The sequence below is a fragment of the Castor canadensis genome, chromosome 1 (assembly GCF_047511655.1).
Source record: "Castor canadensis chromosome 1, mCasCan1.hap1v2, whole genome shotgun sequence".
Lineage (NCBI taxonomy): Eukaryota > Metazoa > Chordata > Mammalia > Rodentia > Castoridae > Castor > Castor canadensis.
This window is the reverse complement of record NC_133386.1, coordinates 124,823,140-124,840,634: the sequence shown is the minus strand read 5'-3', so window position 1 is coordinate 124,840,634 and position 17,495 is coordinate 124,823,140. Positions and strand designations below refer to the sequence as shown.

Below are 17,495 nucleotides of genomic sequence, written 5' to 3'. Positions count from 1 at the left end.
AAATACATTTAAGTCTACAGGTCCATATTATATTAAAATATAAACAAGTTTTGGTAGTTACTTTTGCAAAATCTTAGGAAATCAAATCATTGCCTTGAAAAGTGTGAATTAAAAAAAAAAGAATAAAACATTCTTCTTTCTTGATCTATGAGAACTGAACTTGAAATACCATCTATGGAACGTTTTTGCTTTAAAAAAAACTCTGAATCTCTAACCAGGCACTACTTGGGAGACTGAGATCGGGAGGATCATAGTTCAAGGCCAGCCTAGGCCAATAATTCATGAGACCCCCCACCCATCTCCTAGAGCAAAATGGACTGGAGGTGCGGCTCAAGTGGTAGAATGCCTGCTTTGTAAGCACAAGCCTTGAGTTCAAACTATAGTCCCATCAAAAAAATAATAAATAAATAAATAAAAAGTTTTTTAAAAACCTTAAATCTCATTAGATCTCTAGATTTATCTATAAATCTTTGAAATATGGGTGATGGAGGAACATGCCAAATGACACCACAGGTAAATAAAATTTATACTTGTATACTCTAAAGAACAAATGCTTTAACAGTAAATTCGAAGAGAAAAAAGTGGTGGAAGAACCTACAAATAGACAAAAGGAGAGTTAAAAGATGTAATCAAGTATACCATATGAACCTTATTTGGATCTTGATAAGAAAAGTTTTAAAAAAATTTATGAATTGATCAGAGAAATTTGAACACTGGTGAATTTTGAAGTTGTTCATTTTTTAGGTGTGAAAGTGGCACTGTAGTTAGGTTTTTTGGGTTTTTGTTTTGTTTTGGTGATTCTGGGGCTTAAACTCAGGGCTCACACTTGCTAGACAAGCGTTTTACCACTTGAGCTACATTTCTTTAGTTTGTTTTTGAAATAGGGTCCCACACTACCTTTGTCCAGGCTGGCCTCAAACTGTGATCCTTCTGCATTTGCCTCCCAAGTAGCTGGGATTACAGTGTGCACCACCACACCCAGCCTAGGTTTTCTTTTTTAAGAAAAAAATTAACAACTTGTTTTTCAGAGACACACACTGATATTATTGAAAGACAGTACAAACATTTTGGATTTGCTTCAAAATAACCTAAGTATGGAAAGTGGACAGAATAGATGGGGAACAGATAAAATAAAATTGGCCACTAGCTAGGTTATAATTGTTGAAGTTGAGATATGTACACATAGGGATTCTCTGTATTGTTTTTTCCTACTTTGATTATATTTGAAATTTTCCCTACCAAAATTTTTTAAGTCAATTCTTCTTTCATATTGAATTAATTAATCATCTCCCCTCAAGTATTCATTTAACTTCCTTAGACAAAAACCGAGGTAGTTATATGCCTTGACTCAAGGTCTCAAGGGTTTTCTGTGGAACACAAAGAAAGCACAAAGCCAGAGCTGGGGGCTTTGAAATGCTTCAAGGCAAAGGTTCACGCTGTGTATAAGGGTTTTCAGGACTGGGCTTGAACACTAGCTCATAAAGAGGCAGATATTTAACCAGGAGCCAAAAGAAAAACTCCAACAATTTGTAACAAAGCAGCATATTCTAGGTGGATAACTACAGAGCATGGGGAATTGACCTCAAAGAATTTAACATCTATGAGCATGTGAATTAGGGACCATGACATGCAAAGTTCCTACTATGATTCGTGGCACATATATACCAGCTATAATGCTTATTAGCAAATGTTTACTGAGCTTACTGTTAGCTATAATTTGTGACTACAGTGTTTCTGAAGTTCCCTACCTGTATTTCCAAAATTTAAATCTTGCTAGACTATACAGCAAAATTCCTTCCTAGGAAGAAAATACTTTAAGATCTATATAGTTATTACCACTTTTCTCTCACAACAAGAGGAGTTTTTAATGATCTGGTCCATTTTACTGTAATTTCATTTTTAATGGCTGTATTTGTCATGACAGAATATCAAGGGTTGTATTTTAGGTGATAGACAATTGCTCCAATAATGAATTCCTTGTCTTAAAAGACGTGTTTCACTTTCAGACCAGCAGTTTCCACCCTCTTGTAACTCAATTTGCTTTAAATGTATAGCAGCCCACATAACTTCACGAACATCCAACGCCTCCCCTAAGAGTCTACAGTGATAGGAAAATCAATTGGTAATGTCTTCTTTATTTTTCTAAACCTTCTCCATGGGATAGACCTATTTCATTTTCAATTGCTGACTGCACGACTCAGATACATTCTTGGAAGGCACGAGCACTACGAGATTATAAATCACAAGTCTATTTCCCTCCGTGATAGCCCTTACCCACTAACACAGTGATGACCTTGTTGCTGGCATATTGTTCTATCTCCCGCAGCCACTCAGGAAGGCAACGGAAGGACTCCTCACAGGTAATGTCATAGGTAAGGATCAAGGCATTGGCGCTTCGGTAATAACTCTGGGTAATCGACCGAAATCTCTCTTGACCTGCGGTGTCCCAGATCTGTAGCTGCAAAGAGAGAAGGATCAGCTTGGGGAAGCAGAAAACAAAAGAGCACCTTCACCCAAATAATTTTCTGCTCTAAAAACACTTTCAATGTGTTGTTAGGGACTTCTGGTCTGGGAAAAGTACTGATTTTGTATTTTGGGTTTTCTCTTTGCAATTTAACAATTTCTTCTTTATTTTTAAGAAAATAAAACCTACTGCACATGTATTATGTTTCAAGTTCTATTTTTAAAACATCATACGTAATAACCGCTTTCTATGTTGTAACTCAATCCTTACAATAATCCTGTGAGGCAGGTACTATAAACCCATTCCTCACATGAGGAGACTAAAGCACGGAGAGGTTAATTAACTTGCTCAGCATCTTTCAGACAATTTGACAAATTTGACAATTTGTGGTCCCAGGCTCCTGCTCTTAACCATAAAGCTTTGTATTACAAAAGTTGTGATACAGAGCAAACTGTCGTAGTAATATAGTCAGCAATGAGAGAGGAGAAAATCCAACCTCATCACCCATATTTTATTTAATTTTTTTTTTGTGGTACTAGAGTTTGAACTCAGGACCTTATGCTTGCTAGGCAGGTGCTCTGCCACTTAAGCCAACCACCAACCCTTTTTGTTTTAGCTATTTTTTGAGTATGGTCTCACTTTTATGCGCTGCCTGGCCCAGACCCTCTTATTTATACTTCCCATGTAGCTGAACGATAGGCACAAACCACCATGCCCAGTTTTTACTGGTTGAGATGGAGTCTTGCTGTTTGCCTGGGCTGGCCTCAAACCAGGATCCTCCTGATCTCCTTCTCTAGAATTTTAGGCCTGAGCCACCATGACCAGCTTCTCACCACCCTTTCTAGTTCAAAATTTTCATGAACATATTAAGACACTGTCTTTGTTAATGAAAATAGGAACCATACCATGGAAGGCAACAAATCATTTCTCTTCACCGCTTTAAGCTCTGTGGTTTTGGCTAAGACACTTAACCTCTGTACTTCAGTTGTTTCTTTATAAAAAGGGGTAAATAATATGCAACCTGCTGAACATTCACAGTTTCTATCATCTGAACTCCTGAAGCCCAATAACTGATAGTTTTAATAATAGAAAGCAAAACGTTTCTCATCTCCTCCCTCAATTTTTCTGCACAGAAAAGACAATAAGTGAGAGACCTGCTCTCCAGAGAGTGTTGAAGCAAAGCAAATCCCAGGGCCCTGAGATGGAGGAACTGCAGTAGCTATATACATTTCAGAGGTCACAAGTGAACTAATGCTAGATACACCACCTCTTCCTCAGGGAGGACTTTCCAGAAGCTTCAGATTAGGCTAGTTTCCCATGTCCACCCCAAAATCCCCCTTGCAACACATCATGTCATTCACCCTCGTGATACCTGACACACTTGAATCATCTATTTATTTGTAGAAATTTGTTTCATGGCTGTCTTCTCTACTTGACTCAAAGCTTGATGCCAGAGCAGTCAGGGTCTATTTTACTCACCAAATACAGTTTCCAGCAAAGAGGAGATGCTCAAATATGTACTGATGTTCTCATTTACTCCTTAACTGTGTCTCCTAAGCAGTTACCCACAAAGCTGGCAATCAGACTCCAGGTCTTCTATTCCCAGTTAGGATTCAGTCCATACCTCCTTGTTGCCTTTGCCACTGAAGACTAATTTAAATGTTCATCTGTATCCAAAGAGGACAAGTCACTTGGTGTCACTCTCTGCTCACACAAGTTTAACTGAAGAGACTGGTGAGTGATGGCTAGTCCCTGCCACAAATCAGCATCAGCAGCACACAAATTCCCCTTTGATTTGAAGTTGCAGCTGCTCTTTGATGATATACATTAGAATCTGTGTGTACTAACCATACAGATGTTAGTTTTTGCTGGAACAAAAGCTATTTCTCCTCTCTGCCTCAAACCTAGGGACATGGTTCTCTTCTGCCAGCATGTCTTAGAATAGCAGGCTATTTGTTTTATGGCCTCATTGAGCCTTTAAAATACTTGTGATTGGATTTAGATACTGTCAGTCATTAGAAATCACTGTGTTCTCAGGACTGGCACATCTTGGAAACTTCTTTAAGCATTAAACTATGTTGTAGAATATTAACTCTGTGACTTTGCCAAGATATATGCTACTTTCTCCAGGGGATGGGAGGAGAGTCTGCCTGTTGCTAGCCTGACAGCTGAATACCAAGGATATCTGTACTGCATTGTCTTTTATCACTCAACTTGGTTTCGCCTTTCTCTGGAACCCATTTTCCTCTTCTCACCATTTATAGAACATTAATATATGCAGGACACTTTGCTAGGTACAGGGAGGATACAAGATGAATAAAGTATGATCCTTGATCTGACAGGACTCACATCCTATAAAGAGCCCAAATCCACAGTTAATTAACTAGAATAAAACATGAGATATTCTAACAAAGAGGCGCCAGAGGGGGCAGGCATGATATCCTGCATACCTGTAATCCCAGCACTCAGGAGGCAGAGGTGGGAGAATCCTGAGTTCAAGGTCAGCGAGGCTACAAAGAGAGACCCTGTCTTAAAGCAGGGAGAAAAAGAGAGACAGACAGACACACCAGGAGATAGAGTGCCTCCTAACATTAGTCTTGTGCCGGTCAAATTTATTTTCAGTAGTGCAGCAATGGCTGCTCTGACCCCTCTCACCTGCAGCATGGGGATACAACATTATCTGTCTACTCTCTTACTTGCACCACTTCTTAACCACACTATTGCATCATTGCAAAAGTGAATGGCTGTCACTGGCAACAACATCACCAGTTTACCAGTCTGTCTCCTTAGTAGACTGCATTCTTTGAGGGCCAAGGGTCTATTTGACCTCATACCCTCAGTGCCTTCCTAACAGTACACAGCGGTCAAGTCTGAATGACAGTTAACTAAATGAACACCAGATTGTGGCTTCAGGAAGGAGGATTGATTAATTATCCTTACAAGATTTGTGAGGTATAAAATGTTTAAAGGGATACTAAATCCAGATGGCAGTAAGTTCCAAGAGGGCAAAGATGCTTTACTATTACCAGGCTTGGAACAAAGCATCTACTGTAATACAGGATGGAGGGACAACTGGTGAAAGGAACAAGCATTTGTACTATTTTCATAAGTCTCCTATGTTTGCAGCACAGATCTGATTAAAGAGAAACACAATAAATCTACTATAATTAATCTAAGGTCAAAATGTTACATGGACCTTAAGAGTTTTTATTACTTATTAATTACGATAAAAGAAAGAAAGAAAATGGAAAAGGCCAGGCATGGCAGTACAGGTCTATAATCCCAGCTACTTGGGAGGCAGATACTGGGACGATGGTGGTTCAAGGCCAGCCTGGGAAGGGGAGTTAGTGAGACACCCAACTCAACAATAAGCTAAACATAGTGGTACAGTTCTGTAATCCCAGCTATTTGGCAGGAATAGGAAGGAGGATTATGATCCAGGTCAATCTGGGCAAAAACTCGAGACCCTATCTGAAAAATAACTAAAGCAAAAAAGACTGGAGGCATGGCTCAAATTGGTAAACCACCTGCTTAGCAAGCATGAGGCCCTGAGTTCAAACTGCAGAACCACCAAAATAATAATAATAGTAATAATAATCAATGGATAAGAAAAGATTTTATATTTTCCCAGTATATACCAGTTTGTCATCTTAATGATTTTTAAATATGCAGGTTGATGGGCTACATATATTTTAATTGTGTTTTCTCCCAAGGTCATTTTCATGCTCCAGATCCGTTTAAAAGATGGGCCTCTTTCTCTTGCCTCCACTGGCCTCACAATTAGCCTAAGTTGCTACAAGAATCTTCTAATACTCTGGACTCCCTTTTGTAATTGGGAACTATTCTAGAAAGAACAATGATTGCAGGGAGGCTGAGGCCCTGATGAGAGACCCAGTTCTGGTCCTACCACTCGATGCTGTACAAGCTCCTTGGAGTCTCTTTTCCCCTGATGTTATGGGGCCCTGAGAAAGCCTGCAAAGTACTGGGGGAGCAAAACCCTTAAACATCACCAAGAAGAGGTATTCAGTAATATTAACAAGGATGATAATAAAACAATTGTTTTTCCAGTGACACCGGGGCAGCCCTGTCTTCTTCTAATAAAGGGTAAAAAGGTTCTCTTTATATGACCACATGTCCATGAAAGACCTAGGACTAACATGGTTGAGGAGTCATTCTGGGTTAGAGTCATTATTGGGTTAGGAAAAAAAAAAGAATCACAGGCAGATTGATTTGGACCGGACTGGGGAGATTAGCCAACCCTCATTTTTTATGAAATTCCAGAAGCCTGAAGAGATGCTAAGGACAGGAACTGTGCTTTGAATACAAAGATAAGATAGAAACCACCTTCTTGGGGAGCCTGAGTTCTTGAGCCAGATGACATAAAAAGATGAGTTTAAAAGTGTAATAAACACTTAAAATGAAGTTATGGTTTTCAGAAAGTAGAATAAATGGAATATCTATGCATAAAAACTCAGGAAAGAAAAACAAGCCTGTTTTTAACCGTAGGGCCATTTCTTATTCACCCTACTCTTGTCCAGTGCCTGGCATATGGTAGGTACTACCATTTCCAGTCAAACAAATAAGCTCGGGTATGTATATATAAATAGGAACTGCAGAGATCTGGAAGTGGAGGGCATGAAAGTGTATTATCCTTACCCAGTTCCTTGGGTTGTTCACCTAGAACAAAAGACAGCTACGAAAGGCTCTTCCTGCGGATGCCTCCTGAGCCCACTCCCATCTCCTGCCTATCCCACACCGTAGCTCCTTCTCCTCACCCCAACACTATTTTTCTGCCTTTCTGGTTATGTGGATTTCACACCCTGCTTTTGTCTTACAGCACCCCCAGCTCTCCATTTCACTGTTGCATTTGGTGCAGATGCCTGTGGGGGAATGAACCATTCTGAGGAGTCAGACACTGAAGAGATAGCTAGAAAGTGGTCCCCCACTCAGGGACCTTGTCCAAACACTTCTCTCTGAAGTGTGAACAAGAACATCATGGAACTTCTGTGCCTTTCCCAAGGCACTGGAAACAAGGAGTACAGGTTCCTATGGGAGTGAGATACAAACAAAATTGACCCAAATTTCAGGTGCTTAGATTGGGATCTAGCTAGAATTGTGACGCCAGTTTCCATTGTTCTGCTGATGGCTGAGTCACTGGTTCTTGCCATAGAACTTAACTCTGAAAGACCAGACAGTGGACTCGGTAACTCAGCAACGGGTAGAACACCATCCAAAGATCAGGATCTTTACCCTCCTTCCTGGTAACCGAGTTTCCATCACCTCCTTCCTTTCCTTGGTCCAAGGTAATAGGACCATTGTGTCTTCATTTCTCTCTTGTCCTATGGCAAGGGAAAACCCATGGAGGTAGAAGGGTGTCATCGCTGCAAAAAAGGTTCAGATCCTGCCTGTCTCCCTTCCTGTTTGTAGAGCCATCGATAAGTAAGTTACTGAACCTCTCTGATACGTATAAGACAAGGGCAATTCCACTTGTATCCCAGAGTTTAGACTATGGTTTAAAGTCCCTATAATAACACACGTAAAAGCACCTAGCAGAGCCACTGACTCAAAGCAGGTACTCAATGAGCACGACTTTCCTTCTCCTGTTACTGGGCACACCATACTTCTTCCAGGTACCCAGTCATTCTGGAGCCAGAAAGTAGGAACAGAGTAGAGATCATGGATCCTTTCCTGGACCCCTCACTCAGTATCTCTCTCCTACTAGGGATAAGACTATGGAGGGAGGCGGGATAATTTCAATACACAGTTCATAGCACTGGATTACATGGGAATCAAAAGGCTTTATCATGGGCTGCTGTATAGAGGAGGTGGCAGTGCTTATTGGCACAAGTTGGACTCAGGAAATAAAAAAAAATTCTCACTTGTTTTTGTTTGTTTTCTGTGGGACTGGAGTTTGAACTTAGGGCTTCATCCTTGCAAAGCAGACACTCTACCACTTGAGCCACCTCTAGTTCAGTTATCTTGGAGATGGGGTCTTTGTGAACAATTTGCCTGGTCTGGCCTTGAACCATGAACCTCCAGTTTCAGCCTCCCAAATAGCAAGGATTATAGGTGTGAGCCACCAGCACCTGGCTCTTCCTTGTTTTTATATTACCTCTGCCATGACAGGACAAACTTGCTTTAGCTCTTTTTTTTCTGTTTTCCAATCTATAAACATCACATCCACAATCCATTCCTGCCCCCATGAAGGGACTAGAAATAAGATGTCATGGCTGAGTATTGCTTTCAATGTGGATTTCAATTAGGAGAATTTATAATGTTATGAAAATGTAAGAGGTGTTCAAACTGCTTTGGCTGTAAAGCACCAACTCCTTACTCAGGCCCACAAATTAACTAAAAGCAAGAGAAAAGCACAGCATCCTTCATTTTATATCTGTTTTTACTCTAAGCCATTCTCTCTCCAGGCATTTTTGCAATCACCTTGGATTCCAGGAAAGACAGAATTGATAACATCTTCATGATAAGAGACCAAAACTCCCCCACCAATAAGACCCCCTCAGGCTGGCCCCCCAGCCAGGCAACAGTGGCTCTAGATTCCCACTCTGGAACCTCTCCCAGAACAAGGACTAAGATAATGACCAACCAGAGCACATCTGTGACTGTGACTGTTTAACTATGCATACCTTCGACCCCTGCCCCCATTCTTTGTCTTGTTAAACCTATGGTTCATGTCTGTACCCCAAAGATGGCTGAAAATGGGCTGAGTGCTTACTCTGCCTCTTCCCATGGCATATCCCAAACCCTGTACTATGCCTCCTTTCTGTACCTTCACCATGACACTTTATTGGTAATATAAGGGTGAGTGGACAGACCTGTCATGTGAAGCCCCAAGAGTTTGGGTCTTGGCTCTAAAACTCTGGTTTCAAAACCATGACTTCGGGCTGGGGAATGGCTCAAGTGGTAGAGTGCCTGCATAGCAAGCAGAGGCCCTGAGTTCAAACCCCAGTACCACCAAAAAAAAAAAAAAAAAGTTACAAAACCATGACTTCACTACTTCTCCTAAACTCTAACAGAGCACACAAAAAGCCTTATTAGACATTAAGCTTCTTACCTTAACTTTTTCGCCATTAATTTCCACTGTCTTAATCATAAAATCAACTCCAATTGTGGCTCCTTGACCTGGGGGAAAAAGACCCTAAAGAAAAAATAATGGCAAATAACAGTTAAGCACATCTTCTAACTAAATGAACCTCCCCTCCCCATACATACCACCACCACCCACACCAGGCCCTTCTTTCAGCTGAGTTAACTGGTAGAAAAGAGAACTCTGGTCAGTGTCATGGAAGCCCTGTTTAATTTAACTCTCTACATATGCTTTGAGGAGAAGAGAGAGGAGGGAGAAAGTGGGAGAGAGAAATGTTGACAGAAGCAAACACAGAAAGGGGGGTAAGAAAAGCAAGACTGAGGCAGGATAGATGAGGAGAGAGAGAAGTAATATTATTTTTTTATTAAAAGGGCCAGACTCAGACATTAAAACTAAAAAGTATCGCACATTGGAACCAGGAAGTAAAAACTAAAAAACTAGGGCAGTTAGCTCCCTTCTACCATCTCCTTTTAGCTGTTAAGTTACAAAAATAGGGAGACACAGAGGGGCTCTCTACATCTGCCTTCCTCTGAAATGTTAAGAAATTGCAAGGCTCCTTAAGTGGGTAGAGAGACAGAACAATGAAAGGCATGTCTTGCAAAAGTAAGTTCTAAAACTGGCCTATTGTTCCTGTTTTGGGTAGGCCTACATCACATCTCCATGTTTTAGCCCCCATGAGGGCCACCTAGAACTACTGTCTAATGATTAGGTGTAGCTAGACTTTAACTTGATGAGTGTATTTCCCCAGGTCAAAGCACAGAGAACCCACAAAAGGACAGCCATGTTTTAGCTTATCTCCTCCCCTCATAGCTAAGCATGACGTCCTTTCTCTTCTTTTTAATTTTCTCCCTACATTTACCCTGTTACACTAAAATAAATGCTTGCTAAAACTTCCACCATATGAGACTCTCCTTTTTGTGTGAGACACTTGAAATTCTTTTCATGTGTGTGGATCTCAAGTACCTGTGATTTTTGCATGGAAACTGGGAATCTGAGGGAGCCTTCTCATCTAGTGACAAGAGGATGACACGGGGTGAGAGAAAGAATTGGTAAAGGGCTGTGGAGGAACCTGATTTCAAAGAAAGAAAGAAAAATCAGGCATAAGGATAGATTGAGAAGCAGGGAGCCACAAGAGGTCAGGACTTTTAAGTGTGGGAGGAGTGGATAGGTACTCTAAAGAGTTAAAATCAAGGAAGTTTTAACCTGGTTAACCACTTTAACCATGGACAGTCATGAGGATGAACAACCAATACAAAAAATTAAAAAAAAAAAAAAAAGAACTCAGCAGGAGAATGTGAACAAGACAATGAAGCTTTTGAATTTTCCTCTACCTTGAGGGTGATCACCATCTTCTGCAACCCAATGTATCATACCTACATAATCTCATAAGCTCAGGACCAATAACATCCAGGAAAAGACATCTAAGAGAATAAAGTTATCAGGGAGATAATGGAGTAGAAACAGCAGTCAGCCAAAATGCAGAAGGTTTAGGATCTCTAGGTGACCTCAGAAAAACCACTTCCCCTCTGGACTGTAAGCATTCAAACAAAAGGAGGAGGAAGAAGAAGAAAGAAAAAAGTTTTTCTCAAGCTGGAAACGTAAGTAGTTTCCAGAAAGATAGGATATTAGCAAAATTACAAGTATAATGTGGTTTACTATTACATATTTCCTACAAGCTTAGGGAGGAAGTTGGGGATAATAAGGAATTCTTCCAAGAAACAACTCTTTACCCAGTCTCACTTTCCTCTTTACACATTTTCTAGAATTCCAGAAATTAAAGTAAAATGGACTTTATTAGATCTGTCAGTGAAGACTGGGGCATTTTTAATTAAGTTCTAACAGGACAGCTCCTTAATTAAAGTTTGAACTTTTTTAAAAGACTGAGCTTGAAACCAAAAGAAAATGTTTCATTGCATGTCTGGAAAAGATGTAAATATTCATAACTTTACTTACAAATATTGAATAAATTTCCTTCTATTTTGACTTGGCTCAGACACAAGGCTTCCAAACTGCAAAGTTTATTAGCTCCAGCTGTTTTGAAGCCTAACACATGCCAAAAAAAATAAAACAAACTCTTCCTAATATTTGCCCCATATTTTGTTCCCCAACCTGTCAGTCCTCAAAAACAGCTGAATCCAATTCGTCTTAACTGCTTACTAAATCACAAAAACAAACACAATCCTGTCTATTGAAGTATGTACTTGGGGGGACTGACGGGCTAGCAATGGTAAAAGGTAGGCAGGAAAAAAAAAAAGAAGAAAATGTGCTTTTTGGTAAAAATCACTGTTCCAAAATTGAAGCATGTTCAACTATAGTGACAGGGGTTGTGTTTTTAAAGAGAGTGGTTTCAGGGGTTAAAATCTGCAAGAGAATCAGGAGACCTGGGCTCTAATCCTGGCCTTGCCATGAAAATGGCGTGCAATCATCAGCATGTCACTCAGCCCTGTAGATGTGAGAGTTTCATCTGTAAAATGAGAACACTGGGTGAATAAGCTCTAAGTGACCTTTCGGTAATGACACAAGGCCAAATGAACTTTTGGTAAAGGGACTAAGCATTTCTCAGACTCTGCAGTTTTGCCGTCTTGCCCTTCTGTCAAAAGCAGAAAAGATTACTAATGTCAGGTGGATGTAAAACCACATGGAGTTTCCAATATCCCTCCATTGCACTTGACTGAGCTGAGATGCCTGTTAGCTTTTTACTTTTGATTTCACCAGGCTCAGTAAAAAAGCAAGGATTCTGTTCTGCATTCACTTGTCATGGGAAAAAGCCCTGACATTTCCAGTGACTCTGGGGCCTAAAGCTGTTGGTGCTACCTAATCTGCCTCTCAGTTTTCCTCAGATTTCACAGACTGTCTGGGCTGAAAGGCACCTTGGAGCTCACCAGTCCCCTCCTGTGCAGTGGGAAGGTCTGGGAAGGGGAGGGACCTCTCCCAGGTTCACAGGGCAAGTCAGCGACAAGAGCAGGACTAGGACCTGTATCTCTACTCCTGAGTCAGTGCTCCTTCCAGGGCACCAGGTTGCTGCACACCTTAAAAGAACCTCAACTTTCCCAACCAGCACATCACGAAAACCCAAGCTTTGTGCACGATGGTTCTGAAAAGGGCCATTTTTCAGGGAAATACATAGTCAACTTCAGTATGACTCCTCACTAATTTCTACATAAAAACAGTTATGTCATTTTGGCCAGTGATTCTCAAGAGTACAACATCGCAGGGGATTGTACGTAGGACATATGACATTTGATTGAGTTCAGGTCCTTGCTCACTGACTGTCCTCATTGTACACCTATTTAGAACATTTAGAAAAAACAACTTATTTGTTCTAAACCAAAACAACCCACTCAGTTTGCCGAGAGGATGTGAAGAGCATAGGAAGGGAGTTCGGGGATTGATTTGTATCACAGCTGCTTTTTTAATGACTAGGTTAATGTCCAGATCCATATGGACGTACCTTTGGATTATTTTGAACTTACCTAATCATCTATTTCTGATACTGCCACTAAAAACAAAACCACCTTCCCCTTTCATAAAAGGAAGCAAGAAGCAGTATGGGAAGGCTGGGGTGACCCCCAGAGCTAGGTTCCTTTCAGGCACTCTAGACAAATTCTAGGCTACAAATTTGAATGCTGCTTTCAAAGGTGCACTTAGAACTCAGAGCCAAGGAGCTGGATACGGTGGCCCACGCCTACAATTCCAGATACTTAGGAGGGGGAAATAGGAGGATTGAACTTCAAGCCAGCCTGGGTAAAAAGTTACCAAGAAACTACCTCAAAGAACAAACCTGGTATAGCAGTACCTGCCTGTAATCACAGCTCCATGGAGAGGTCTGGATATTAGAATCCGAGACTAGCCCCAGATAAAAGCACAAGATCCTATCTGAGAAAAAAAAAAAGAACTCACAGCCGAGAGGCTGACATTGGCTAGTCACCCATCTATCAGTATCCCTTAAAGCAGGCTGGACAGATAAATCCACCCCTGGGTTCCCGTTCTTACCTGAGTGAATCGTCGGACTAGGCACGTCTTCCCCACGCCAGCGTTGCCAATTAAAACAATTTTGAACAGGAAATCATAATCTTCCATACTCATTTACACAGCTGCAAGACAAACACAGGCAACAGTGAGAGGCCTGGTCAGACTCTTCCCCGGAGCTCAAGCTGCACCAGCCAGGTCTCCACAGGAACAGGTCTGAGTCATTTGAGGAGCAATTTAACACTCCTCTCCAGTGACCCTGCCGGCCACAGAGCATGGTCACAGATGGATTTTATTCCTCCCGGCTACCTCACACCCAAAAGGAAACAGCACAGTTATCCTTTCACCTTTATCCTCCAACCTGTCAGGTCACATGGTCCTCTCATGGTAAGAGCCTTTCCTTTCAATATGGAAAGATAACCAGGCGGGCTGGGGATGTGGGAAACAGGGACAAAGGAGAAGTGTCCAAAGCTTAAGGTAGTAGTTTAAGAGCTGGATGCCTCTGGGAAGAAGTGCTAGTGTCTAGGAGACTGAAGGGGAAGGAGCTACAAAGAGCCCTTTCAGTCTCCTGTGAGGCCTGGGGTCTTGGGAGCTCCAGTCAGCCTGCCCTTTTACAACCACCCCATTCCTCTACGCATGCTGCTAGCCATACCGATGCTTCACGGTCTCCCATGGGGAGGCTTGTTCTGAAGGCCTTTGGTATATGTCATTCCTTTGCCTGGGGTATCTTCCTTCCTACTTTTTCTTCAAGTCCTTCAAGGTCCGACACAAGCCTCTCTCTGAATCTCTTACTAACCTTCCTCCAATAAAGTGACACACTTTCCTCATTCCTCAGTGTTGCAACTTCACTTGCTGCATATGGTTATTTTTCAAATGTCTGTCTCATCCTTGAGGGAGGGGATTACACTTAGTAAATGTCTACTCTGTATAAGGAAACAATTAATTAAGAGGCATATTGTTTAAGTGTAGGCCTTTGTTCCTTCAATTGTGCTGAAATCGGAATTAAATGCTCTGTCTACTTTAGAACACTGTTTTGAAGATTAAAAAAAAATCCTCCCAAAGAGCCTTGGTACCCATAAAGCTCCATTCTGGTGGAAGCACTCCTTACTACTAAGTACCTACTGCCGATTCTGCTGTCACCTAGAGACAACATCTCCCCTTAAGTTCAAGAGAAGCAAAGTTACCTGCAACAAACAAGTAGAATAATTCTAATAGCTGAACTCACTGTGTGAGTCTTAGGCAGAACAGGCACAGTGGTTTTGGAGGGAAAGGAAAGGACAAACAGTGAGCCCTGGGGAGAAGGGTGCTTGGGAACATCAGAGAAGCCTCAGGGTCACTCCTACCAGCAAACCAGGATCTCAGTGGCAGCATGCAGGCTTGTGGGCAGAGGAACATCATGGTTGTTCTTCCCATCAGACCTTTCACATTTAATATCACTTTCTGCCCAGGCCACAGAACTGAACCTCGCCTTACCACCGCCAGCCCACCTAACTTTTCTTCTCCTTTAGGTCTCACCTGAAGCATTACTTTCTCTAGTGTACATTTCTGACAGGAGAGGGAGGACCTAGGCTCCTCTCCTATAGTAATATTCATGTGCTTTATGGTACTATTTCTATCTGTCTCCACCACCATCTCTAAGCACCTCGACACTATTTATACATACACACTCATGACTGTGTGGCATGAAGTTCAGCTGAACCCTGATCCTAGTCCCCTCCAGCATCGTCATTGTCTTCATCATCATCTCAATATATATAATTAAGTCATTTACTTTCACAGCAATCCTATGGGATGGACACTACTGGCATTCTTAACATGACAGATGAAGATATTAAGGCACAAGAAAAATTTAATACAGTATTAAGTCCCACAGCTGATAACTAATGGAGCAGAGATTCAAACTCAAACAACCTGGCTCTAGCATCCATACCCTTGAGCTACCACCCAATAGTGATTTTCACCATGGCTGGCTCATAGGAGAAGCTCAAGAAAAATGTGATGAATCAAAGGATGATGGACAAGCGCTCAATAAATGTGACCCCCCTTTTCTCTTCCCTCTGGCTTCAAACCCAAAGCCCCTCTACTGCACTGTCTATAAGAATCAAGGCAAACTCCCGGTGAATCTCAGGTAAATGTCAATTAAAACTTGCTGCTAAAAGTGAAAACAAAAGAAACCTCAGGGATGAGCATAGCGTAGCAGGAAGACAAGGACTGGCCACTCACTTTCCTAAACCAGTAAGAAATAGGAACTGCAGGACTGAGCTGCATTCTTTTCCTGTGCTTAAGTTGTTTGACACATACGTACTTCTACATTTTTGCCATATGTCAAGGTGACAAAGCAAGAAATCCAGAAAAGAATGTCCAAAAATAAAAACCTAAAGAAACAGAGTTCCTAAGGGAAGATTATCAATGCCCAAATTATGTACCTTTATAAAAAGAAGGGAAAAAGAGAGGCTTTGTTACAGTCAGTGTTGCCTCACATGGTTACCACCTGAAGCAAACCACAGAATAAAAGTGAAGACACTTCCTCTTTCTATAGGAAATTTACTTTAATGATTTACTGACTGTTATTTATTTATTCATTTATTTTTCGTGCTGGGGATCCAGGATTTCATGGATGCTAAGCACCTGCTCTTCCACTAAGCTATACCCTCAGCCCTGAATATTTTTTAAATGAACCTCTGGGAAAACCATGTTTGGTCTCTTTAAAACACTGGGCTTTCTGTGGCTAAAGCTAGACTGTAAGTTCCAGTTTATCTGCTGTGGTTACTGTTATGTTTCTAATAGAAAACACATTACTGAATGAAAAGCTCTCAAGATTCCCTGGAAACTACTATGCTCTGAGGAAGCCCTTCTGTTTGGTCCATAGCAGAACAGCCCAGCATTACCAATTCCTATGTGATGAGACAGTACCCCAGGAGGGGAAGACCTATGCAGAAGCACACTGACTTCCTTACACCCAGCCCCCAAGTGATGGTAAAAGTCACAGCTTGTCGGCACAGCAAACGTGTTGGAATATGTGCTACTCGCCATGCACTATTCTAGGGAGTTTAACAATAATAGTAATAATAGTAATAGCTGGCACATTTTCAATGCTTATCAGGTACAAGGTATTATTCTAAAAGCACCTGTTCATTTAATCCTCACAACAACCTGATGATTTACTCTTATCACCAACTCTAACTCACTAAAGAGTCATATAGCTAGTCTTACGACCAAGATACAAATCCAGTTGCACCTGACTCAAAGCTCAGCTTCTTCTGAAATGGAATCTGCTGCTTCCCATCTTGTGATTGACAGGGTGGTGCTCAGATCTGCCATGAGGGCTGGAGGCTCTGGTGATGGATCCCCACACTCTTCTGAACCTCAGTGTTCTAGAATCTCCTGCTCTAGAAGCAACACAGACATCGATGGGCCACACACGGATTCCAGAACATACACCACTCCTCACTGTGCCTTCCAGCCAGTGTCCCTCTTGGAATTAGACTCAGACCCCCCCCACACCAAATACCACTCCCACAATTCAATCATTATTCATCAACATAACTAAGTACCAAACACAGGAGAATAAACAGGAATGCTTCTCAGATGAATAAGGGAACTACTAAATACATACCATCACCACCACGGTAGTTCAAAAAGCAAAAAGTAGGTGAGGAAATACAGGGGAAGTAAAATCCAGTACAAAAAGCTTATAAAGAAGAAAACCATCCTAATCAACATGAATTTGATAATATAAACCATTTCTTTTTTTGGTAGCACTGCAGTTTAAACTCAGGACTTCAAGCTTGCAAAGCAGGTGCTCTACCACTTGAGCCACACCTTCACTCCAACATAAACCAGTTTTAACTGGCCTTTAAAAAAAAAAAAACCAAAACTATATTCACTGTTGCACATTGGTGCATTTTTTCCCCTTGCCCTATGTGACACAGTAAAACAAAGTCAGAGGTCAAGTCCCCT

General features: G+C 41.4%; 1 protein-coding gene across 6 annotated transcripts in view; it reads right to left on the bottom strand.

The window, feature by feature from the left end:
• Positions 1–17,495, bottom strand: part of Rab30 (RAB30, member RAS oncogene family) — an 83,891-nt gene that overhangs the window by 9,982 nt on the left and 56,414 nt on the right. For 5 of the 6 annotated variants that reach the window (XM_074081771.1, XM_074081779.1, XM_074081774.1 and 2 more), the window contains exons 2-4: positions 13,560–13,660; positions 9,534–9,617; positions 2,275–2,458 (exon numbers count right to left, since the gene is read on the bottom strand). In XM_074081771.1, the coding sequence (XP_073937872.1) occupies positions 2,275–2,458; positions 9,534–9,617; positions 13,560–13,652 (361 nt within the window). In that variant the 5' untranslated portion in view covers positions 13,653–13,660. Of the gene's footprint in view, positions 1–2,274; positions 2,459–9,533; positions 9,618–13,559; positions 13,661–14,187; positions 14,754–17,495 lie in introns of those variants that run through there. The other variant, XM_020184181.2, reaches the window with a different exon arrangement.